The sequence below is a fragment of the Taudactylus pleione genome, unplaced genomic scaffold, assembly GCF_031769625.1.
Source record: "Taudactylus pleione unplaced genomic scaffold, aTauple2 ptg001021l, whole genome shotgun sequence".
In the NCBI taxonomy this organism is placed as follows: domain Eukaryota; kingdom Metazoa; phylum Chordata; class Amphibia; order Anura; family Myobatrachidae; genus Taudactylus; species Taudactylus pleione.
The window spans coordinates 1,064,059-1,091,233 of record NW_028285422.1 but is presented as its reverse complement, the minus strand read 5'-3'; the positions used below and the strand labels follow the sequence as shown (position 1 = coordinate 1,091,233).

The following is a 27,175-nucleotide window of genomic DNA, read 5'->3' as shown; positions in this document are numbered from 1 at the left end:
TTAGGTTTTGGGGCGGGGAGGTTAGAGATAGGTACCCCTAGGGGGGAGGGTTAGGGTCAGGCACCACTGGGGGGGGGGTGTTTAGGCACTAAGGGGGGAGGGTTAGGTTTAGGCACGAAAGGGGGAAATTTAGGATTAAGCACTAACTGGGAGGATTAGGGTGCGGGGTGGGGAGGGTTAGGGTTAGGCTACAAGAAGGGAGGGTTAGGGGGAGAAGGGGGAGGGTAAGTATACTTACCCGACCCCTGTCAGGATGCCAACCATCGGCATGCCTCTGTCTGTTTTGTAACAGGAGGCATCCCGACAGCCGGCATTACATACCCATTCCCACTTCTCGGCTCCCTACATTTCTACAATGTCGCACCCTGCACCTGTCACAACCCATGCAGTTCCTGTTTCCTACCTGGGGTGCTGCTCTCTGCTTTGGTGCTTCTAGCACACTCTGGTCTATATCTCAGCAGTTTGCTGCATCAGCTGAGTGTGCTAGAAGCACCAGAGCAGAGTGTGACACACCAGCAGGAAAGAGGAACTGCACAGTTTGTTACAGGTGCAAGGTGCTAGAATGAACACTATAGAGATTCAGGGGCCTATTCATCATCTGAGGCCGCATGATCTCGTTGCGAGGGATACTTAAGTATCCAACTCACAGTGGGGTAAATCTTTGCACTGGAGCATCCTCTCGGTCAGTATCGCAGCTACAGAAGTAGCTGCGTTACTTACCTCCACCCCGTCAGCGAGGCTGCCCATGCGTGACCCGAGGTCACGCCGGGGGAGGTATTTAGAAGGCAACAGAGGAATCTGAAGATGGCGCTTGTTCTCGCAAGCAAACTTCGATAACTGAAAGTATTCGAAGTTTGCTGAATATCAAGTGGTCCATTTGGGACCCCTGATGATAAATTGCCTGGTAACTAAAATATGCGGAAACTAGCATTTCCACATGGTTACCGGGCCATTTATTGATTATGAATAGGCCCCTCATTCATAATGAAATGGCTAATGGCATATATTTTGATTTATACCGCACTGAATTGTTCAAAATAATGATGCGTATGTGATAATGGTTTTACGTTATTGGCTTGACACTTCTTTTCCAATATTTATATTTCTTCACTCAAAGCATCTTTGGACATGAAGAGGTTCTGAATATTTGGACATCTCTTGCAAGACCTGTAAATTCCTTGGCACTATTTCTTACAACTATATACTGCAATATATTTTTCCTTACTGCCCTTTTGCCAATACCACCTAGACCAGGGGTATACAACCTTTGACACTCCAGCTGCTTTGGAACTACAAATCCCAGCATGCCCTGCAATAGTTTTGATGTTAGGACATTGGTTCACAAACTTTTTTCAATCACGGCGCCCTAGAGCATCAGCATTGTTTTCACTGCACGCCTAAGTTAAAATTTGTTTTTGAGAAATTCAGAAAAAATTTAGTCAAATAGTAAAGTGAAGTAAATTGTACTTACCTGTCATCCTTAGTGAACCTGTTATGTGGTGATGGACAGGTTTGCACTTCTGTTTGTTCACATATTTACATTACATTGACCATAAATAATTTGATTTGGTGCTGGACCACCAACTTGAGGCACCCCTGCAAGTGTCAAAAGGCACCCCAGGGTGCCACGGCGCACAGTTTGGGAACCACAGTGTTAGGACATGCTAGAACTGTGGCAGGGCATGCTGTGATGTGCAGTTCCACAGCAGCTGGTGTGCCAAAGGTTGCCTACCCCTGTACTAGGCCATCAATTGTTCCTTTGCCGTGAACAGTGGCAAAAAAGCTTGAGACGTGACACATTTGATCAATTAATAAGTTTGAAATTTTTTAGCTGATGCAACAAACTGAATTGTATCAGTTACAGAAATGTGTTGCATCAGTTACTCCAATATCTCCTTTACTAATAATTATAGGGAACGTTTACTGGTTAGCTCTTTAAAACTTTTAAAACTTTAGCACCGTCAAGTAAAGCCAAATATTTTTTGGTAGTTGACAGCATTGTAACTGAACCAACAGCTTTCATGTTAAATCTTTTGAGCAATGCAACTCTACAATATTGAAGTTATTTACATCTAAAAAAGTAAATAAGTATCCTTACCAGATTTTCTATTGAACTAATATTTTACTCTTCATTTATCTTCTTTGCACTTCACAAAAATTAGTTGAAAATTAATATGCAGGAATCTCACATCAATCAAAGTTAGTAGTAGGCTAAAAACAAACATTGCAGCCAGTCATATTTGAAAGTGTTACAAAAACAAAGGGATACATACATCTGCACACATCTATAGCAATGATTGAAAATAAACCCCGTATTATTATCATAAGTACATCATGATTTAATTGGGGGGTGCTGCCAAGGATATAAGTAATAATATCGGAAGTCAACAAAATAGAGAAGGTTTTGTCCTTTGAGTGGCACACATCAATTGTATTCTAATTAATAAAACGTAACGTTTATTTGGTATGCTTTAAAATTGTCCTTTATCTTTAGGACATAGACCAGCGAAATAGAACATAAAATTGTATAGAATGATAATGGTGAGAGAGATAATAAAGAATGTGTAATAAAATAAATTGACCCTCCTGCTTGTCTGTATTATTCTTGCTCTGTATTATACATCGAATGTTCAAGTTAGATTCTAGGTCACACAGAGTTATATTTCTCTGATTATTCAAATAATATTGTGATCTATCAGGTCAACTGTGTCAAATCTTGCACATGTATTTTATATTAGTATATTTGCAGATGCACAGTGTGTACATATCAGTGGCGTAACTAGGGCAGGGCGAGCGGGGTGCTTGCCCTGGGCGCCGTGGGACCGGCGGCCGCCCTAGTTAGCCAGTGTAGCGCCGACCGCAGTGAGTGCAGTCAGCGCTACACATTTACACAGGACCGGCGCTAGGCTTCCAGCGCCGGTCCTGTGCTGCACACCTGAGCCCGTTCCCTCCCCCTGAGTGCTTGCCCAATAGCGCCAGGAGGCGGGCTCAGGCTGTGCATAACACACGCATCGCCGCCAGCGCTGCCGGTGATGCGTGTGTTAAACAGCAGCCAATGAGAGTCAGATAGACTCTCATTGACTGCTGCAGCACCCACTGCAAGAGCCGGACTTCCGGGCACATATCGGAATGTTGGGGGGGGGGGGGGTAGGGCTCCCTTTTCAAATTTGCCCTGGGCTCCAAATACCCTAGTTACGCCACTGGTACATATATATGTATATACCATACATCAAATGTTCATGTATAGTAAATGTCCTAAAGATAAAGGACAATTTTAAAGCATACCAAATAAACGTTAAGTTTTTATTAATTAGAATACAATTGATGTGCGCCACTCAAAGGACAAAACCTTCTCTCTTTTGTTGACTTCCGATATTTGAAAGTGTCACATAACTGGCAAGTCATGTGACACTTTCAAATATTCAAATACAGTAGGAAGGTTAAAAATAAAATCAGTGTTGTCACACTATCATAATTTAGGATTTTTAATTTCACCATTCTTGTTCTATTTTTCATGGAATTACCTTATTTTATACTTTTTTGTTCTATTGAGTGACAAAATATATTAGTAAAGACTCGAGCAACCAAAAGTATTTGAGATCATTTCAGTGATGTTTCATGAACTGTTTTTTTCTTTAAACAGCGAGCTGTGGGCTAACATGTCTTCGCCAGCGTCTGGAACGCAAGATTAAATCCATTTTGAAATCTCTGAGGAAGTCTATTAATCAGGAACGATTTGTAATTCGCTTAGCATCTGTTGAGTATGAAGTAGCCCAGAAGGGAGTCATAGGAACTGAGAGGGGAGAAAACTGTGCTACTGGCCAGCAACGCATGTGGGGCAGATGTGGTAAGGATGTTTAGCTTAACCACTGAGGGGTCTATTCAGGAAAAGTGACGATGTTGCCAAGAATATTATTGGGCAACATCGTCACGATTTTTTATTAATTATAAATATTTATGGCTGCTATTCAGCATTATTTATGCTGCGACAGCTGTTGCAGTAACACACTGTACCTGCGATGTTAAAGAAGGCATTGTTTCCGGTTTCTGAAAACAATACCTTCTGTTTCTGCTACTGCGCATGCTCAGTCATGCGCTTCTGAAAACAGTCTCTGTCCCGGCTTCTAGGTGACCGCCGACAGGTAAGTGCAAATACAGCCTGTCCAAAGTGATTGACATGTGTATACAGGCTTTATATTAGCCTGTATACATGTATATTTATGTGATTTTATATTTAACATTTATATATAAAAGTTAAATATAATCACATAAAAATATACATGTATACAGGCTAATATAAAGCCTGTATACACATGTCAATCACTTTGGCAGGTTTAACAGGCTCTAATTGGTCTTACCTGCCGGCGGTCACCGGGAAGCAGGGACAGAGACTGGGCGGAGTTACAGGATGCTGAAGGGACTTATGGGAGAATTTCCCGCTGTCCCTGCAGTTTTCAGGCAATTTAATGTAATTTCCTCATATAACGTCATTCTGAGATGGTGTTATATAGAGCAAAGATTTAATGAGTGATTTAACACTTTTTGCTTTGCTGAACAGCAAAAAGCGTTAAAGCACTGTAGAGATCAATGGCTGATCCCTACAGTGCGGTACTCAGCGAGATGGGAATTAGTGAAGAAGATAATTACATTATCTTCTCCATTATCCCATTGCTGAATAGGGGAGTTACATAAAAAATGCGGAAATGATGATTTATGATTTCCACATATTTTATGCAAAATCATTGCTGAATAGACCCCTGAGGCTTTCTCAAATATGCATTCTTTAACATTTTTCTGTACACACTAATTACATCACATTTTTGTCTATTTACATTGTTTTGCTATTAATGCCTTTTGGAAAGCTTTCTCAAAGCTACAGTAATAACTCTGCCCAGTGTCACATCTTTCTAGTCTTTATTTGTCAAAAAATGTCTCCCCCTAAGTTGTCTCAGTATCCTGTCTTCCTGTCTCTTAGCCAGCTGTTCTCCTGGCACATATTACCATGGCCAAATGGATCAGTGTCAAACATGCCCCCACGGTACCTACCAAGAGAAAGAGGGACAACTGTTATGTAACTTGTGCCCAGGAGCTGAACCCACTGGTCCAGCAGGAGCGCCTAGCATCTCAGCCTGTACGGGTAAGGTTTGTAAGAAAAGCCATCTGCTATCAAATTACCTTGAGCAGTTTCATAAAGGAAATAAACACATATAGTCATTTTCCGTCCAAGCCAAGGAGACTGCGTGGTGATTTCTGTATTTCTTCCTTCAATTTCTGTGAAGGTATTTTCCATGTGTTAAATTATGTATCTACTTATGTTACATGAGTCATCAATGGAACATGAATCATCAAATCAATCGGTAATTCTAACACAACCTAAATAGGTTTTCCATCCCCTTTAATAGCAGCTCAAGGTTTTTAAAGTAAATGTATCTTAGGAGACTTTTTGGAGACTAGGCTCTGCAGTGCTGTACAATTTGATCTTCTTTTACTGAAATAAAATTAAAAGTTCACAAAACAGTGATGCTAGCTGTAGAACATAGCCCTGAGAGCTCGCTTTCACCAAATGCTTTATCAAGAACTAGGGGTGTGCACTGGCCACTTTTCGTGTTTTGTGTTTTGGATCTGGATCTTTCTTCGTGTTTTGGATCTGGATTGGTTTTGCCAAAACCACCCTTCTGTGTTTTGGGTTCTGGGTTTTGTGTTTTGGATCTGTATTTTTTTTTAAAAAAAGCATAAAAACAGCTAAAATCACTGAATTTTTGGGTTTTTCTGCCCCTATGCTATTATTAACCTCAATAACATTAATTTCCACTAATTTCCAGTCTATTCTGAACACCTCACACCTCACAATATTGTTTTTAGTCCAAAAGGTTGCACCGAGGTAGCTGGATGGCTATACTAAGCAACACTAGTGGGCGGCACAAGCACGTGGCCCATCTAGGAGTGACACTGCAGTGGCAGACAGGATGGCAGTTTGAAAAACTAGGCCCCAAACAGTACATAATGCAAATAAAAAAAAGAAGTGCAAGATGGAATTGTCCTTGGGCCCTCCCACCCACCCTTATGTTGTATAAACAGGACATGCACACTTTAACAAACCAATCATTTCAGCGCCAGGGTCTGCCACACGACTGTGACTGAAATGATTGGTTCGTTGGGGCCCCCACAAAACAAGCTGGCAATTAATCTGTCCCTGCACAAACTGGCTCTACAGAGGCAAGATGTCGTCCTCATCCTCCTCATCCACCGATTCCTTACCCTCTTCAGTGTTGTGTACATCCTCATCCTCCCAGAGTATTAATTCATCCCCACTGGAATCACCACCACAGGTCCCTCTGTACGTTCTGGAGGCTGGTCTCCCTAGAAGAGTTGATAATTCATTTTTATGAACATCATCTTCTCCACATTTTGTGAAAGCAACCTCCTACGCCTTTCGCTGACAAGGTTCCCGGCTGCACTAAACACTCTTTTGGAGTACACACTGGAGGGGGGGGCAACTCAGGTAAAATAGAGCCAGTTTGTTCAGGGGCCTCCAAATTGCCTCTTTTTCCTGCCAGTACAGGTATGGACTGTCTGACATCCCTACTTGGATGCTGTCACCAATGTAATCCTCCACCATTCTGTCAGTGGTGACAGTATCATATGCAGTAACAGTAGACATGTCAGAAATTGTTTGACACAGGCGCACGCTTGGCGCTGCTGCTGTGTTGATGCATGTGCGGCTACTGTGCATACATTTCGCACACAAACACAGAAAAAAAAGAATAGTTTATTTTTTGAGGAGTGCACTTTGGGGGTTACACCACCCTTTAACAGACAGACGCACGCTTGTCGCTGCTGCTTTGAGGATGCAGGTGCGGTTACTGCGCATACATTTCACACACAAACACAGAAAAAAAAAAGATTATTTTATTTTTGTTGGAGCGCACTTTGGGGGTTACACCCCCCTTTAACAGACAGACGCACGCTTGTCGCTGCTGCTTTGAGGATGCAGGTGCGGCTACAGCCCACACAATTCACAAAGACAGAAAAAAAAGAAGAATTTTTTATTTTTTGTGGAGCGCACTTTGGGGGTTACACCACCCTTTAACAGACAGACGCACGCTTGGCGCTACTGCTTTGAGGATGCACGTACAGTGCACACAATTCACAAACACAGCAGAAAATGTGTTTTTTTTGTTGGAGTGCACTTTGGGGGCTTACACCAAACTTTAAGAGATGAGCCAGCCGGCCCTTTACTTATGGGACACAGGCGCGCGCTTGGCGCTGCTCCTTTGTAGATGCACGTGCAGCCACAGTGCACACAATTCACAAACACAGAAAATATTTTTTTATTTTGTTTGGAGTGCCCTTTAACGGTCAAGCCAGCCGGCCCTTTACTTATGGCACAGGCGCACACTTGGCGTGACTTTGTTGATGCACGTGCGGCTACTGCGCACACAATTCACAAACACAAAAAAAATATATTTTTTTTTAAGGAGTGCACTTTGGGGGAGCACCCCTGATGCACAGATCACCCCCTGGACAACACTACAGCACCCCTCTAGGACTACAGCCTTTATGGGACACTGCACAACACAGTCCAGCCAGCACCTATAGACTTTGGAGTGGACACAGCCCCTATGGACAACTGACTGCACAACACAGCCCAGCCAGCCCCTATGACAGCAGCACAACACAGCCCAGCCAGCCCCCATGGACAACAGCCGCACAACACAGCCCAGTCAGCCCCTATGGACTGAGTGGTCACAGTCCCTATGGACAACAGCAGCACAACACAGTCCAGCCAGCCCTAGCTCCCACCCTCCCTCTTCACTGTCCACAGCCGGAGTGAGAAATGGTGCCGACGCGGGGACCTTTTATAGAATCCAAAACCCACGAGATCCGGAAGGCGGGATGATGATGTTTTGCCTCGATTTCAGATCCGAGTCAGGCGGGAAAAGTCGAGCCTGACTCGGATACGACTCGGATTGGGGGGGGTTCGGATTTCAGAAATCCGAACCCGCTCACCCCTATCAAGAACACATGTAACAGCTGTGACATATTGAGAAAATCCATGTCTGTTGTACATACAATGTATGTTTGTCAGCATAATTAGGGCCCTATTCATTAATATTTGCAGATATTAATAAATAGGATAAGATTTGGTGATCAGGGAACTTGTTTCCAAGCTATTTATTATCCCCCTCATGCTGTAATAGCTGCTCTCATAAGCAGCTGCCCTAATGAATTTAAAAGCTTTACTTTTTTGTGATCTGTCCCAGCAGTGTTAAGCTGGCCACACACTAGACCAACACATCCAATCAGCCAACTTGTTGATTGGTTGGAATGAAAATCTGGTAATGTATGGGAGTAAGTGATGATCAGCAATTTGCTCCTAAATGCAAGAAAATAGACGAAAATGGTCGTCAGACAAGTTTGTTAAATGTTTGATCTAAACAATTTGTTCAAACAACATTTTTGGTCCATTTTCCGGCGTTTGGGAGCAAATTGCTGATTGTCATTTGCTTTCATACCTTACCAGATTTTCATTCCAACCAATCAACTAGTTGGCTGGTTGGACAGATAATCTTTAGATGTGTGGCCAGCTTTACTGCACATGCATGACATAATGGGGCATATGTATCAAAGCTTGATGTGAGATAAAATTGTGAGATATTATATATATCACCAACCAGTCAGCTTATAACTTACATTTTGCAGGCTGTGTTTAAGAAATGATAGTTTGAAACTGATTGGTTGGTGATATGTATTTCACAATTTTATCTCACATCAAGCTTTGATACATATGCCCCTAGGTATTAGAGCTGGAAGAAGCAGAGGGACACTTTGGAAGCTACTTCCATCTGAGGATGGTGTTAGCTATGGGAGTCAATTTCCAAAAACATTTGGAGCATGATAAATAGCACAATGGCTCAGATTCTGCCATTAAAGCAGAATATATCTGCGATATATCCTGCATTATAGGCTTGATAAATTGGAGTATTAGTTATTTTAGTGAAAATCAAGCCAAGGGGCTCTATATAATATACAGTGTCATAGTGAACATATACTGTAAAAAAGGGATAGACAACCTGATACATGGGCAGACCTCTAAAACCTCTAAAAGGATCACGCAAACCTTTACTCGCAGTCAGAAGTTAATATAATACATTTAATCAAAGAAAGACACATCTATCTTTAATAACAAACCAGCAGGCATTTTAAACAAGTGTCACAAGTTATAACAAACAAACCTAACAATAAAGTAGGAATTAGCTGGTGCCGCAGATAAAGGCTTGGGAGGACGCATGCCCATCACTGATATAAAAGCAAACTGCTGTATAAATATGATGAAATGCAAGATCAAAATGCCTTACAGCTTACAATATGCTAGTAATATAGAAAATATGGAAAACATGAAGTATAAAAAATATATAAGTGATAAAATAGGGTTGGGATATGTCATTTTAATTCTAATATAACATTATGTCTATAACTATCAATATTAAATTCAGTAGGATGTCGTTTTTTAAATATACTCGTATGAAGCCAAAATACCATACATGTGGACTGTATATTTCCTCAGAGGACGTAGTTTTTACATATTACTACAATACAGTTGCAACTATCCATCTACTATTTGCAGGTCACTGTCCTTCAGGACAGTTCTCCATAGATGGGTATAAACCATGCCAGTTTTGCCCACGTGGCATGTACCAACCAGAAGTTGGGCGAACACAATGTATCCCATGTGGAGGGGGTCTAAGCACCAGACAGGATGGAGCCATATCTTTCCAAGACTGTGAAACAAAGGGTAAGGCATCACTTTGCACAGGATATAACATCTCCTTAAGTTTCATTTTATTTACTGCCCTCTTTGACACAAGTAACCTATGCCATTTGAAATATGATATTTAAAGTTTTTGCATTATCCAGCTACTCTATTTTCTTATCTTTTGCAACATGTAACAACATTCTATGCTCACTTTAATATCCAATATCGTCCCTGTTCCTTTTTTATCTCTCCCTCTTTTAGTACTTCTGAATTGTTCAAAACCAGGTATCTAATTTTTCTTCCTCTTCCTCAGTTCAATGCTCTCCAGGCCATTACTATAACACAACTCTACACCGTTGTATCCGCTGCATGATTGGCTTTTATCAGCCTGAATTTCGGCAGAACTTCTGCATCGCATGTCCTGGAAACTCCAGCACGGACTTCGATGGCTCCACCAGTATCGCCCAGTGCAAGAGTGAGGGGACATAGCGGGACAGCAAGAAGGTCATGGGGGTGGATAAAAAGGAGATGTAACTCAGCAAAAGAGATGATGGGAAGGGGGTGAAATGATAACTGCGAGCATTGCATGCCTCTTACATATTGTACACAGTTATCTCTGTCACACTTAGAGATATATAGAACCTTGTAAAGAGTGAAAAATTGGACAAGTGGAGCAGTTGCCCATAGGAACCAATCAGCTTATACATATAATTTTATTGCAGTGCCGTAACAGGGCTCCACACCCTGAGCGCATGACTTCATTACGTCATGCAGAGGGGAGCAGGGCCGACAGCCCGGGTGCTGAGGACACTCTGATCGGCTGTACAGACTGCAGCGTACCTATCTGGATCCTTGCTTTGTAGAATGTACTTGATAAATGCTAGCTAAAATCTGATTGGTTGCTATGGACAACTTCTCCACTTGTCCACTTCTCCACTCTTTAGAAGGTTTGATAGATTTTTGTATCACAAAGTCATTGATATAGTTTTAGTAAATACTATGAAATTATTTTCTATTTATTCATGTATACAAATTTAGTACATACTTTTGAGTAACCTCTTATGTGAAAAATGTGATGACTATGTATGACCAGTTTACGTTCTCCTTAGCAAAGATCATCATAAAACACTGCCAAACCACATATAAGCCAGCTATTTACTCCCACCAGTCAATTCCTTTATTATATATACCTACACTCCCGATTTGGCCGGGAGCCTCCCGATTATCGGGTGCCGTTCCCGGCCCCCTGGGAAGGCAGGCAAGCCTCCTGCAAGCCGCCATCACTCCCTACTCCCCCCGCAGAGTTAATAGCAAAACCCCCGCAGCGGGGGGGCCCAGTGACGCGTTTCGCTCTGAATCGCGTCATCGTGGCCTCGCCCCCCGCTTTACAACGCCGTTTACTCCGGCATTGTGAAGAGGGGGCGGAGCCGCGATGATGCGATGTCGCAGCCACGCCCCCGGCCCGAACAGGCCACGGCCCCGCAATAGCCTTATCATGCGGCCACGCCCCCCGCTGTAAGCTGACATTCAGCCCCCTCCCGGACGGAGTGAGCTGAATGTCGGCAAGTATGTATATACCTAACTGATGCAGGAAAAGCAGAAATGGCCATAATTATTTTGTTACGTAACTATAGTACTTCATAGACCTTGCAAAAATGACTGGGGACATTGGGCCTGATTCACTACCGATCACAACTGCGATTGCAATAGCGATTACGCACACAGTTTAACTGCGACAGTATGCTAATTCATTGCAATTGCTATGCTGTTGCAGCATAACATAAGGACACTTTACCTTACACACATCCGTAATGTTTAGCAAGACTGCGAAACCATTGGTACCATCGAGTACCATCGCAGCCTCACGCACACATGCACAAGGTCTGACCTTACTCAGGAATTGCTAACTTCATTGCACGCAGTGAGTCCTCAAGCTGCATATGGCATTACAGTTGATAATTTATGCACGCCCATGCAACGGCGTTTAAATGCACTGGCACGCCTGTGTTTCCCCAACCACCCCCCATCACCACCCACAAACGACACTTTCTGTCACTCACTCAGCGATGGGGCTTCGTAGTCAATGCGATCGCAGTCCCGATCGCAGTGGCCGGTTCACGCATGCGCACTACAATTCATACACATGCGCAGTACGCAAAACAATCGTCCATTTGCTTGCGTAGTCGCAGTTGTGATCGGTAGTGAATCAGGCCCATTGACCACACGCAATTCCACTCGCAACACAGCTGCAAAATAATGCAGTGAAATGCAATGGCTGTGCGTGCTCAGTGCGGAGTTCACACATGCGCGATAGCAAACAATCGCTCGATCAGCGAAAATAACAGCATTGCGTCCACTGCTGAATCAAGACCTTGAAGGGTTCACTTCTATAAAATGAACCTAACTTAATTCTTTAAAAAATTTTTAAATAGTCTTTACTCCATAAATGTCTGATCCAGCAGCAACATTTCCCTGAACAAAAGGTCCTATAGTTACATTTCCAATGACTATTCTTTTTTTGTGGTTAAGTGACTACCTTGTGTGGTGTTTAATGATGTTATTGTAGTAAAGCAGCATACCACATTATACAACCAAAGGACAGAGGAGTAATGCAGAACATACAACCCCATCCCAATATTTTTATTTTCTTTGTTTATAAAGAAGGGAAAGATTGGGGGGCATATTTATCAATTATATGGTTTTAGACCTATAAATAAAAAATTTTATCATCGCCATTCGCAAATTATTTACCAACTGAATGTAACAAAAAACACAACGAGGAACAGGGGCTCTATCCTTGGGATGTGTTAGTGAATTGATTGCATTAGTGGTCACATCACTACTACATAGGGTACCCAGCGCGCTACTGCTCATATGCGATCCGCTGGCCACGCATGTTCGGCGCCATTGCTGGGGAGGGTTCCGGAAGCTTTGTCATCTCGTTAGTTGCTGGGGCCAAACTTAACTTGTTAATCTGACAGCTTCACAACCACCATAGAAACCTATGAGGTCTGCGGCTACAGTCGGAAATGGAGAGACCACAGGCCCACCTTTATATATATGGTGATATTTGCAGGTATATGATGCAAATATTATTTGATAAATAGGCCCAGGGTCTTATACTGCATCTGGTTTTATGAATTTGTTTCTCGTATATCTCTATCTGTCACTTTTTTGCTTTAAACTACACTTTGATAATGTAAGATTTATATAAGGGAGAGAAGATTTTATGTGGTCCTACTAACAAAACAAACAAATGTGCATTTCATTTATTACCTTATAAATTCCTATGCGTTTAGAGATGGTCAGTTAAATATTACCAAGCAACATTTCAGCTAAAATTACAGACAGTGTTCATCCATAGATTATAGTAGGTTTAATGTGAATTGACATTTTCATTCCTACAAAAACTATATGCAGCTGTTTGAGACAAACAAATCATTTTCAACGTTTTTATGTAGACAAAGTAATTCCTTGTAAAACTGTTTCAACCTTGACTTTCTTTTTCAGACCGGCACTGTGGAGGGGAAATAGGGAACTACACCGGTTTTTTAGAGTCACCAAATTACCCAGGAAACTACCCTTCCAGTGTGGAATGTACCTGGAATATCAGTCCTCCCGCCAAACGAAAAATTTTGCTAGTGGTGCCTGAGATTTTCCTGCCCTCTGAAGATGAGTGTGGCGACCTTCTGGTTATGCGCAAGAATGGTAAATAATATAGAATATTTTATGGAAAATAACTCCTTTAGTGTAGAAAGAAATGGATGGACTTTTGGTGCAAATATAGCATTACTCCTTTAATGATGATACCAATTACAAAAGCAACATGATAGATTGTACATGTTTTGTATATTATTATAATGACATAGCATAGGTAGTGCTAATTTTGAGGAAAAACAGGTTCAGGAACAAGGGGGGGTGAGCTACAGGGGGGGTGGGGCGTAACCAATTTTATTTAAAAATTGTCGACGTTTGGGCTGTGGAGGTGGGTCTCATAACGTGTTAATCTATTATATATATATGTATATATATATATATGTGTGTGTATATATATATATATATATATATATATATATATATATATAGTCAGGTGCATAAATATTGGGACATTGACAGAATTTTCATATTTTGGTCTCTATTCGCCACCACAATGGCTTTGAAATGAAACAAACAAGATGTGCTTTAACTGCAGAGTTTCAGATTTACTTTGAGGGTAATTACATCCAAATTAGGTGAACGGTGTAGGAATTACAACGGTTTCTATATGTGCCTCCCACTTTTTAAGGGGCCAAAAGTAATGGGACAAACTAAACATTCCTAAATCTAACTTTCACTTTTTAATACTTTGTTGCAAATCCTTTGCAGGTAATTACAGCCTGAAGTCTGGAACGCATAGACATCACCAGCCGCTGGGTTTCATCCCTGGTGATGCTCTGCCAGGCCTCTACTGCAAATGTCTTCAGTTCCTGCTTGCTCTTGGGGCATTTTCCCTTCAGTTTTGTCTTCATCAAGTGAAATGCATGCTCAATCAGATTCAGGTCAGGGGATTGACTTGGCCATTCCATAACATTCCACTTTTTAGCCTTAAAAAACTCTTTGGTTGCTTTTGCAGTATGCTTCGGGTCATTGTCCATCTGCACTGTGAAGCGCTGTCCAATGAGTTCTGAAGCATTTGACTGAATATGAGCATATAATATTGCCCGAAACATTTCAGAATTCATTCTGCTGCTTTTGTCAGCAGTCACATCATCAATAAATACAAGGGAACCAGTTCCATTGGCAGCCATACATGCCCACGCCATGACACTACCACCAGCAGGCTACACTGATGAGGTGGTATGTTTTGGATCATGAGCAGTTCCTTTCCTTCTCCATACTCTTCTCTTCCCATCACTCTGGTACAAGTTGATCTTTGTCTCATTTGTCCATAGGATTTTGTTCCAGAACTGTAATGGCTTTTTTAGATGTTGTTTGGCAAACTCTAATCTGGTCTTCCTGTTTTTGTGGCTCACCAATGGTTTACATATTGTGGTGAACCCTCTATATTCACTCTTGTGAAGTCTTCTCTTGATTGTTGACTTTGACACATATACACCTACCTCCTGGAGAGTGTTCTTGATTTGGCCAACTGTTGTGAAGGGGTTTTTCTTCACCAGGGAAATAATTCTTCTGTCATCCACCACAGTTGTTTTCCGTGGTCTTCCGGGTCTTTTGGTGTTGTTGAGCTCTCCGATGCGTTCTTTCTTTTTAAAAATGTTCCAAACAGTTGGTTTGGCCACACCAAATGTTTTTGCTATCTCTTTGATGGGTTTGTTTTGATTTTTCAGCCTAATCATGGCTTGCTTCACTGATAGTGACAGCTCTTTGGATCTCATATTGAGAGTCGACAGCAACTGATTCCAAATGCAAATGTCACACCTAGAATCAACTCCAGACCTTTTACCTGTTTAATTGATAATGAAATAAAGAGGGAATAGCCCACACCTGTCCATGAAATAGCTTTTGAGTTAATAGTCCCATTACTTTTGGCCCCTTAAAAAGTGGGAGGCACATATAGAAACCGTCAAATTAAATCTGAAAGTCTGCAGTTAAAGCACATCTTGTTTGTTTCATTTCAAAGCCATTGTGGTGGTGAATAGAGGCCAAAATATGAAAATTCTGTCAATGTCCCAATATTTATGCACCTGACTGTATATGGGATGTAGTTAATAAACCGGTGGACTAAATGCTGCCGGTCTATATCCTGACACCAGAAGACCTGCAAGGGACAGAAGATAGGCGTTGAAATACCGACGCCTATCTTCATCCCGACGCTGGAGTGCCAAAGGACACCGGACCAATCGAGGTGAGTTCGGTCGTCCCTAGCACTTAGCCACAGGGGGGGGTTAGGTTTCGCAATCCCCGGGGGGACTTAGGCTTAGGTACCCCCGGGGAGGGTTAGGGTTAGGCGCTGCTGGGGGGAGGTTAGGGCACCTCCTGGGAGGGTTAGGTTTAGGGAGCTGGGGAAGGGGGGTTAGGTTTAGGCACCCCCAGGGGGGACTTAGGGTTAGGTACCACCCCGGGAGTCCAGGGTTAAGGGGGGAGAAGGGAGGGTTAAGTGACTTACCTGCCACTGTCGGGATTTCCTCCTGTCGGACTGACACTGACACTGCATTTCAATCCTATTCATATATATGTATATATATATATATATATGTGTGTATATATATATCATTATATATAACTATACAAATACAGAAACATATGAAATAAAACTGCTGTAAATTCTTACACACACACCCACAGAAAACCAGAGTCCATATATATATATATACGGAAAGCCACATCAAGCCACGATGCAGGTATTAGAAAAGCAGGAACCACATAAAATACTGTGAAAAAAACCAGATCCACATAAAATACTTTGAAAAAGCCAGTTGCACATGAAATACATTTAAAAAGCCAGATCCACATAAAATACATAAAAAAACAGATCCATATAAAATACATTGAAAAAGCCAGATCCACATAAAATACACTTAAAAATCTTCGGGATTTCCTCCTGTCGGGCTGACACTGTCGGGATTTGAACCATCGGCATTTCAATCCCATTCATATATATATATATTGAAAACAAACAGTGAATACTAGTGCACAAATTTCTAATTCCTTGTGTAGATAAAGTCAAACAATATATAATAGTGATGATACGTCATGAAAAACACTTCCTGGAAATAACAGGTGGCTGCAATTTCTCAATAATCCGTGTGACAATCGGGGAACAAAAAACCTCATTCAGAGTCTCTCACTAGCGCTGTGCGCTCGCAAGCGGCCCGATGGTTTCTGCGCATGCACGAACTACTCTGTGCGATCGCAGGCTGCTTGCTCGCCCAGCAAAGACAGCCCAGTGAAATGAGTGACAGGAGAGGCCGTTTGTGGGTGGTAACAGGGGCAGGACACTAATAACGGGGGAGTGGAGGTGCGAACGCAGGCGTGCCTGAGTGTTTCAACGCCGTTTTAGAGGCGTGCATATTTAACACGCAGCGTCATAGTACACGTCACATGCCTGTTTTTTACACTGAAGTCCTCGCAGTGCTTGCTGTAGGGTAAGGCAACCACAAGTGCTGCGATCGATTCCGATTGTCCTCGATGTACCAATGTTTTAATACACTTCCTGGAGATGATGTGTGCTGGTGGGCGGCTCTGCTTGTGCGATTGGGCGTACGCTGGCCACTCGCTGAGACATGGTGGGCGTGCTTATGCCTTGGTAAGCGATCGCTTCCCGTGGCGTCACTTTGACAAATTTGCATACGCTGGGGGCGAGTGATCGCATTTAGCGAGAGACTCTGAATGAGGTCCAAAGTGCTGAAAAATAATGAGAGGTGCGCCTAATAGTGTAGTATTTCAAATAAATGAACTTGTGCTCAAAATAGGCAATGTGCGTACCAAATATAAAACATTTAAAGGCTTATCTGATGTCCAGGTAGTACTTGCAATGGTCAGATTAACCCGAACCGACAACACTTCCAAGATTTTCTTGCTGTGGTAACCTTAAAATTGGGCTTTAGAATTTTTTGCACATAGAAACGTAATTTGCTGTAGTCATTTTTAAACAAAGAAATAGCAATAGTGGACATACAAATATCTGCGTACCAGATAGCGCATAAATTAATGCATGTAAAGGTGTCACTCCTCTGTGTTTTGAGTCATAAACAATCCGGCTTCATACCCCACCAAGTGGTAGACCTCAGGCCAGAAATGGAGAGAATCTCCGAAAATAATTGCTTTAATTAGACCAAATACAAAACACACATACACAGAGTAAACACTTAAAAATAGCAAAACGCTTATCGCAGATTAAAGTCCACTTTATGGGTTAAGGAGAACCGACGCCTATCTTCATCCCGCTGCCGGAGTGCTGTAGGACACCGGACCGATCGAGGTGAGCCTGGCCGTCCCTAGCACTTAGCTGCGGGGGGGGTTAGGTTTCGCAAACCCCGGGGGGACTTAGACTTAGGTCCCTAGCACTTAGCCCCGGGGAGGGTTAGGGTTAGGCTAGGGGAAGGGGGGATTAGGGTTAGGCGCTGCTGGGGGGAGGTTAGGGTTAGGCACCCACGGAAGGGTTAAGTTTAGGGAGCGGGGGAGGGGGTGTTAGGTTTAGGCACCCCCAGGAGGGACTTAGGGTTAGGCACCACCCCGGGAGTTCAGGGTTAGGGGGGGGAGAGGGGAGTGTTAGGTGACTTACCTGCCACTGTCGGGATTTCCTCCTGTCGGACTGACACTGTCGAGATTTGAACCGTCGGCATTTCAATCCTATTCATATATATGTATATATATATATGTGTGTATATATATATATATATATATATATATATATCATTATATATAACTATACAAATACAGAAATATAGGAAATAAAACTGCTGTAAATTCATACACACACACCCACAGAAAACCAGAGTCCATATATATATATATATACGGAAAGCCACATCAAGCCACGATGCAAGTATTAGAAAAGCAGGAACCACATAAAATACTGTGAAAAAAACCAGATCCACATAAAATACTTTGAAAAAGCCAGTTGCACATGAAATACATTTAAAAAGCCAGATCCACATAAAAAAACAGATCCATATAAAATACATTGAAAAAGCCAGATCCACATAAAATACACTTAAAAATCCAGATCCACATAAAATAAATTAAAAAAACCAGATCCACATAAAATACATTGAAAAAGCCAGATCCACATAAAATAAGTTGAAAAAGCTACATCCATATAAAAAACATTGAAAAAGCCAAAGCCACATAAAATACATTGAAAATGCTGGAACCACATAAAATACATTTAAAAAGCCAGATCGGGGCAGTAGTGCAGAACCCCCCACTGACAGACCATGAAGTACCATGTTCTTAAGCCCCGCCCACCTCGTGGGCGATTCCATTAGAATCACTTCATTTGTCTCCGCCCCCTTCCGATTGACCCTCGAATCGCAGCATTTTGCTGCTAGGTGGAGGGACCTAATGACATTGTGCAAGGTAAGTGTGTGGAATGTATGTGTGACATACAGTATGTGTGTGTATATATGTATGTGTGTATGTGTATATATATTATATATATACAAACACTGGGGCGGCGCCACTCAAGTCAATGAAGTCATCAATATGCAAGTAAGTAATATCTGATATTACTTACCTGCGTATTGATGACTTCATTGACTTGAGTGCCGTTGTCCCAGTGTTTGTATTTTGGGCTCACTTGCTGAGTCAATTCACAGAGGGCACCGTGGACCTTGCTCTGTATATTGCTGGAGTGACGCCCGATTAGGATATTATATATATATATATATATATATATACATATATATAAATTCCAGATGGGTGGCACTCCCATTAAACACCAATGATGGCCCTGGTGCCCTCCGTAGGTACCCCACTCAGGGGTAACCGAATATCCACAGAGCAATGACGGCGGCACTCGGGTAAAGAATCCAAACAGGAGCATCTTAAATCACCAACATTTCGATGCTGGATTTTTTGCATTGTCATCAGGGCATATACAGAGAATAAACAAACACACATACCTTATACCTTCACCATCCCCATGTGAGCCAGCGGCTTCCGGCGTCCGAAGTGCAGCATCCACAGATGACATCAGCACCCCGTCTCAGTTACCGCGGCAACCCATTGTAAATTAAAAACATGACAGATCACGCTTCACATTACTGGAGTCCTAGTACTGCGCAATTAATGCAGATATCTGCTACTACAAGGGGAACTTTACATAATCCCCCTAGCAGAGGGGTGTATCTATACTGGGTGCAGGGTGTCCCCGCACCGCACACCCTGCACCCATAATATACTTACCTCTCCGGAGTCCCGCCGCAGCCATTTTCCCGGTGACCTGTGCATGCGCTATAGACTCTGGGCACACTCTACAGTCTATAACTCCGGCGCTGGCCGCTCACAGCTCAGAGTGCTGACGGCTGCCGAACGGAGAGGACGGTGCCCGTGACAGAGACTGCACACGGGCCCCCTCCTCACTAGAAATGCCCCTGCCCTACCACTAGTGTTAAATCAACCTGAGCAGCATAACAATACATATAAAAGGGTTCATGTAAAAGGATCATGGAAACTACTAACAAGTGAACTTCAAAACACACAATGGACCTGATTCAGACCCACTCGCTAAGGCGCGATCGCTCGCTCTGAGCGATTTTCTCCCATCTGCACAGTGCGCGTGCGCGAGCGATCTGATTTTGGTAGCTTGCAAGCCACTATCAGGTCGCTACTTTGAGTGACAGATAGTGCCGTTTGTGGGTGGTAACAAGGGGAAGGTGCTTGTAAACGGGGGAGTGGATGTGCGAACGAAGGCATGTCAGGCCGCCAAAACGCTGTTTAAAGGGCGTGCATAATTAGCAAAGTAGCAAAACAAAGATGTCACCAGGATGTATTTCAACCAGCACTGATCGCTGTGCTTGCGGCAGGCTAAGGCAACCCCAAGGGCTGCGAGCAGCACCGATTGCTCACAATGGTCTCGATTAATCCTTCATTTCCCGGAGATGACGTGTGTTGCGAGTGGCAAGGGGGCGTCTTCAGACATTTGCGAGCGCACTTTGCCGTAGCTCGCTAAAACATAGTGGGCGTCCTTATGCGACGCAGTGCGAACACTTCATTTAAATATCCGGACCCTTTTTGACAGCGAACGATTGCATCTTGCGAGCGGGTCTGAATCAGGTCCAATATCCAATGGGAATTCAATATGACGCTGAACCTAGAATAGTATATATAGAGAGTCATCTTGGAACCAACATCATATCAAGGATATAGCAGATGTCTTATTACCATAATCGTTAACATATCTATTACAGTAAACCACTGTTTGACCAATCACAGGCCACTCTTAACAGAGCTTCATAGAATCAGTAATTATCCTAGCCATAAAGCCAGGATTACAGAATCAAGGTGTCACCAATACAAATCACAAAAAGCAATGTAAACCCAGCCCATCATTGAGCCCCTTGGACACTATATATACTCACATAGAAAGTGAGGGCATTTTTCTATGTTCACTTTTTTGTATATCCTGATGACGGATTAGGGGCCTGATTCAGAGGTGCATGCTTTTTTCGTGCACTCGATCTGAATCAGGGAGTTGTTTTTTTTTTAGTTTCGGCCTCCAGGCCGCTCGCATAGCTGTGGGTGACCACCCACAGCTTTTGCAAGCAGCCTAGCGATGGTCGCAATTATCGCGACCATCGGGCTTGCGAAGAGACCCTGAGGTAGGGTCTCAGGTCTCGCAAGCCCGAGTGGACTTCTAGCTCTAATAGAGCAGGAAGTCCACTACTGACATCACGAGCGGTGTCAGTAGGGCCGCCCACAAACACCAGGCGTTCCTAAGGGAACGCCTGCGTTTGTGCAGCCACCCCCCCTCCCCGCCTACAAAACGGGGCGAAATGTCAATGAACATCAACAGCCGCCCCGTCTTGTAGTGAGCCTCAGAGCGACCTCATACATGCCTCATTACGTTTGTTATTAGAAGTCCGTAGAGAGTGCCGCTGTTTCTACTTGAATGACAGTAGGGTCTCAAAATAGAAATCAACGTTTCAGAACTTTAATCGTTCTTTCGTCAGGATAACAATGTACGATGAAAGCTGGCTTACCTTTATTCTAAAACACCTCGTGCAGGTGAACGCCCAGAAGCCCTTCGCAGACGCGGCACAGTGATGTCATCAACAATGTGTGACTACCCATCACCATAAACATAAGTTAAAAACTACGGAGACCTGGAAAGTGCAAAAACCATAGAGTCAAATTCACAATGAGAATACGCATAACGCTAAAGAATAATCAATAAATAATGCTGCTGTGCTCAAAACGCTATGCTGAAAAAGACTTAATGATGTAATGCATAAAAGTCTGTTATAGTCCGGAGTAGACGCTAGAGGACTCTGACCACAGCTGAATACAAACACAATGATTTCCTCAATGAACTGCGCTACACATTTATCTCAGAGATACAGTTTATCATTCAATGAAAAAACAACTAATTGACAATATGTTGTGGCCAAAACACAGATCATGAGTATTACTCTAAGACGAATAACATGCACCTGATGAGGTTAAATGTTTAAACTAAAACACAATATAGATGGAATAAATGACAAAGTAAAATAGACAACTTAGTGCTGTATAACATAAAAACTGAGTGTTAATCAGATGATCAGTGATCATTGTTGTAGGACATATCATGTTATAGGAAATTCTGTAAACCCAGATGCTCGTTCAGACCTTTTGGAGAAATGGTGTTAAGCTTATAAATCCAGTGAGATTCCAATTGTAACAACCATCGTGAACGGTCTCCTCCTCTCACCAGTGGTGGAACGCAAGGAACCCATATTATTTAAAACATACCTCTCTGAGGTCCCGCGCCGGGTGTCAGTGCTGTACAAAAACCCAGAAAAATGGGTGCTGCGGCCATTTCTCCGGCGTTTTGCGCATGCGCAGTAGACTCTGGGCACACTCTAGTGCCCAGAGTCTACTAATGCTTTGGTGGCTGGCCAGCCGCGTCTGTTGGCTGCCGGGCACCGGGAAGAGAGGAGGTTACCCTGGACAGCGAACGCATACGGGCCCCCTCCTCTCTAAAGACGCCCCTGGTGGAACGTGATCTATAATTCTGTATTGTAGAGAGGATAAATTGTGTTTAGCTAGAAGAAAATGTTCTGTGTAAGGTCATCCGTTCCTTAAACATACGGTCTGTTTTCCCACATGAAATTTACTACATTTACTACAGGGACAAGAGATTAAATAAAATACAAATTTTGTAGTACATGTAACATGGTGTTTCATCTTGTATTGTTTCCCTGAATGGGGGTGAGAGAATTTATCACCAGTGACCATATATCGGCAATTAGGGCATTTGAAGCACCCTACCTTAAAAAATGGCCCTTAACGTGCTCTCCCTGAGATGTAACGTATGTTTTCATCAGTAGATCCTTCCAATTTCTTCCTGTAGTGTAACAATGCATTATGGTTTGATCATGTAGGGCAGATAGATCTGTATCTCTTTTAATGAGTGGCCAATTTTTTCTTACTGCATGTTTTATGGTGTTACTACCCAAATTTAACTGGTTCACCCAAGGGATTCTATTGGTTTTATATTTCTTCACATTGGAAGTTAACAACGATGCCCTAGGGACAGCTAATGTCTTGTCACGTTGTTTGATTAGCGTGCTGTAATTATAGCCTCTCTGTTGAAATTTTACAATCATTTCATCTAACTGTTCCTTAATTCTATTAGTGGTGTTGTTTATCCTACATACCCGAAAGAATTGTGAGTTTGGCAGACTGGACAATAAAACTAGGAGGATGATGACTCCTGTAATGTAACAAATTGTTACGGTCCGTGGGTTTAGAAAAAATAGTAATTTGTATACAATAATTTGTTTTGGTTATTGTGATGTCTAGATAGTTTATCTGTTTGTGGCTAATTTCAAAAGTAAACTTCACTGGGTGGGAAAAATTATTTTGTACTTGCAAAAGATTCTCAATGATGGATGCTGGGCCTGATCACAAGATTAAAAGGTTGTATTTGTACCTGAGAAAAAGAAAAAAGTGTTGTGAAATTGTCACATTAGACAGGAACAAATCTTGTTCCACAGCAATCATATAGCTATTAGCTAGTGCTGGGGCTACTGCCGAGCCCATTGCACAGCCTGCAGGAAAAACCCGCTATCAAAATAGAAGTAACTTTTTGTTAGGGTGAGTTCTAACAATATCAAAATAGGAGTATTTTTTGTTAGAGTGAGTTCTAACAATCGCATTGTTAGAACTCACCCTTACAAAAAATTTCTTTTATTTTGATAGCAGGTTGTTGTAATTCGCAACGGAGTGCTTGCTACACAGCTCTTTCCATATATACGTGCGTGTGTGTGTGGAAACCCCCCAACAAAAATCCTGGTAGGTACCATGTCGCGGAGCTAGTGGAACTAGCCAAATAACGCAGATACCATTAAAGTGACCACCATATAATGCAGACAGCATCACATGCTCCTCTTACCTGGAGTTTAGCAGGTACCATGAGGCAACCTCATGGGTGTGACTCATTCTGAGGCTGTGACTGCTACTCTGTCGGCTGCCTGAGGATGCTGCTGATGAGTACACTCTGTGGGCACTACAGGGGGCATAATGTGCGGGGACTACAATGTGGCATAATGTGTAGGCAATACAGGTGGCATTATGTGTGGGCTCTACAGGTGGCATAATGTGCTGGGACTACAGTGTGGCATAATGTGTGGGCAATACAGGTGGCATAATGTGTGGGCACTACAGATGGCATAATGTGTGGGCACTACAGGTAGCATAATGTGTGGGTACTGCAGTGGTAAAATGTGTGGGGACTACAGTGCAGCATAATGTGTGGGCACTACAGGGGGCATAATATATGTGGACTACAGTGTAGCATAATGTGTGTGCACTAGAGGTGGCATAATGTGTGGGCATTAGAGGTGGCATAATGTATGGGGACTACATGTGGCATAATGTGTGGGCACTAGAGGTTAGCATAATGTGTGGGCACTGCAGTGGTCTAATGTGTGGGGACTACAGTGTGGAATAATATGGGCAATGCAGGTGACAATGTGTGGGCACTACAGGTGGCATAATGTGTGGGCACTAGAGGTGGCATAACGTGTGGGCATTAGAGGTGGCATAATGTATGGGCACTACAGGTTGCATAATGTGTGGGCATTACAGTGGTATAATGTGTGGGCACTACAGTGTGGTGTAATGTGTGGGCACTACAGTGTGGCATAATGTGTGGGGCACTACAGGTGGCATAATGTGTGGGCACTACAGTGTAGCATAATGTGTGGGCACTAGAGGTGGCATAATGTGTGGGGACTACAGTGCAGCATAATGTGTGGGACTACAGTGTGGCATAATATGTGGGCACTACAATATGGCATAAAGTGGGGGCACTACAGTGTAGCATAATGTGGGGGCACTACAGGTGGCATAATGTGTGGGCACTATAATGTGGCATAATGTGTGGGGCACTACAGTGTAGTATAATGTGTCGGGCACCCACTGCATCTCCATGTCACCCACTGCTTGTCACCTCTTCCTATCACCCTACCCCTACCACCCACTGCCCCTCCCTCTCCCTGTCACCCACTGCCTCTCCCCTCTCCCTGTCACACACTGTCTGTCACACTCTCCCTGTCACCCACTGCCTATCACCTCTCCCAATCACCCTCTCCCTACCACCCACTGCCCCTCCCTCTCCCTGTCACCCACTGCCTCTCCCCTCTCCCTGTCACACACTGTCTGTCACACTCTCCCTGTCACCCACTGCCTATCACCTCTCCCAATCACCCTCTCCCTACCACCCACTGCCCCTCCCTTTCCCTGTCACCCAATGCCTGTCACCTTTCCCTCTCAACCACTTTTTTGCCCTGTCACTACTGCCTGTAACCTCTCCCTATCACTCTCTATCTGTCACCTACTGCCTATCATGTCTCTCACCCATTGCCTGTCAACTATCCCTGTCACCCTCTTCCCCTCTCCGTCACCTACTGCTTCTCCCTGTCACCTCTAATCCTGTCACCCACTGCCTTTTCCCTTTCCCTGTCACCCACTGGCTCTTCCCTTTCCCTGTCACCCACTACCTCTTATCTCTACCTGTCACCCACTGCCTGTTATCTCTCCTTGGCACACACTGCTTCTCCCTGTCACCCTCTCCTTGTCACCTTCTTGCCTCTGTGTGGGCACTACAGATGGCATAATGTGTGGGGACTACAGTGTAGCATAATGTGTGGGAAATACAGGTGGCATAATGTGTGGGCACTACAGGTGGCATAAAGTGTGGGGACTACAGTGTAGCATAATGTGTGGGCACTAGAGATGGCATAATGTGTGGGCACTAGAGGTGGTATAATGTGTGGGAACTACAGTGTAGCATAATGTGTGGGCACTAGAGGTGGCATAATGTGTGGGCACTACAGGTAGCATATTGTGTGGGCACTGCAGTGGCATGTGTGGAGACTACAGTGTAGCATAATGTGTGGGCACTAGAGGTGGCATAATGTGTGGGGACTACAGTGCAGCATAATGTGTGGGACTACAGTGTGGCATAATATGTGGGCACTACAATATGGCATAAAGTGGGGGCACTACAGTGTAGCATAATGTGGGGGCACTACAGGTGGCATAATGTGTGGGCACTATAATGTGGCATAATGTGTGGGGCACTACAGTGTAGTATAATGTGTCGGGCACCCACTGCATCTCCATGTCACCCACTGCTTGTCACCTCTTCCTATCACCCTACCCCTACCACCCACTGCCCCTCCCTCTCCCTGTCACCCACTGCCTCTCCCCTCTCCCTGTCACACACTGTCTGTCACACTCTCCCTGTCACCCACTGCCTATCACCTCTCCCAATCACCCTCTCCCTACCACCCACTGCCCCTCCCTTTCCCTGTCACCCACTGCCTGTCACCTTTCCCTCTCAACCACTTTTTTGCCCTGTCACTACTGCCTGTAACCTCTCCCTATCACTCTCTCACTGTCACCCACTGCCTATCATGTCTCTCACCCATTGCCTGTCAACTATCCCTGTCACCCTCTTCCCCTCTCTGTCACCTACTGCTTCTCCCTGTCACCTCTAATCCTGTCACCCACTGCCTTTTCCCTTTCCCTGTCACCCACTGGCTCTTCCCTTTCCCTGTCACCCACTACCTCTTATCTCTACCTGTCACCCACTGCCTGTTTGCTTCTCCCTGTCACCCTCTCCTTGTCACCTTCTTGCCTCTGTGTGGGCACTACAGATGGCATAATGTGTGGGGACTACAGTGTAGCATAATGTGTGGGAAATACAGGTGGCATAATGTGTGGGCACTACAGGTGGCATAAAGTGTGGGGACTACAGTGTAGCATAATGTGTGGGCACTAGAGATGGCATAATGTGTGGGCACTAGAGGTGGTATAATGTGTGGGAACTACAGTGTAGCATAATGTGTGGGCACTAGAGGTGGCATACTGTGTGGACACTAGAGGTGGCATAATGTGTGGGCACTACAGGTAGCATATTGTGTGGGCACTGCAGTGGCATGTGTGGAGACTACAGTGTAGCATAATGTGTGCGCACTAGAGATGGCATAATGTGTGGGCACTATAGGTGGCATAATGTGTGGGGACTACAGTGTAGCATAATGTGTGGGCACTAGAGATGGCATAATGTGTGGGGACTACAGTGCAACATAATGTGTGGGACTACAGTGTGGCATAATGTGTGGGCACTACAGGTAGCATAATGTGGGCACTGCATGTGACATAATGTGTGGGCACTATAGGTGGGATAATGTGTGGGGACTACAGGTGGCGTATACTGCAGTGGTATGTGTGGGGACTACAGTGTGGCATAATCTGTGGGCA

At 43.7% G+C, this 27,175-nt stretch overlaps 1 protein-coding gene across 4 annotated transcripts in view; it reads left to right on the top strand.

Moving 5' to 3' along the window:
* SCUBE3 (signal peptide, CUB domain and EGF like domain containing 3) overlaps positions 1-27,175 on the top strand; it is a 248,586-nt gene that overhangs the window by 194,328 nt on the left and 27,083 nt on the right. For 3 of the 4 annotated variants that reach the window (XM_088461160.1, XM_088461161.1, XM_088461162.1), the window contains 5 exons: positions 3,644-3,847; positions 4,976-5,137; positions 9,629-9,796; positions 10,071-10,232; positions 13,268-13,465. In XM_088461160.1, the coding sequence (XP_088317286.1) occupies positions 3,644-3,847; positions 4,976-5,137; positions 9,629-9,796; positions 10,071-10,232; positions 13,268-13,465 (894 nt within the window). Of the gene's footprint in view, positions 1-3,643; positions 3,848-4,975; positions 5,138-9,628; positions 9,797-10,070; positions 10,262-13,267; positions 13,466-27,175 lie in introns of those variants that run through there. The other variant, XM_088461163.1, reaches the window with a different exon arrangement.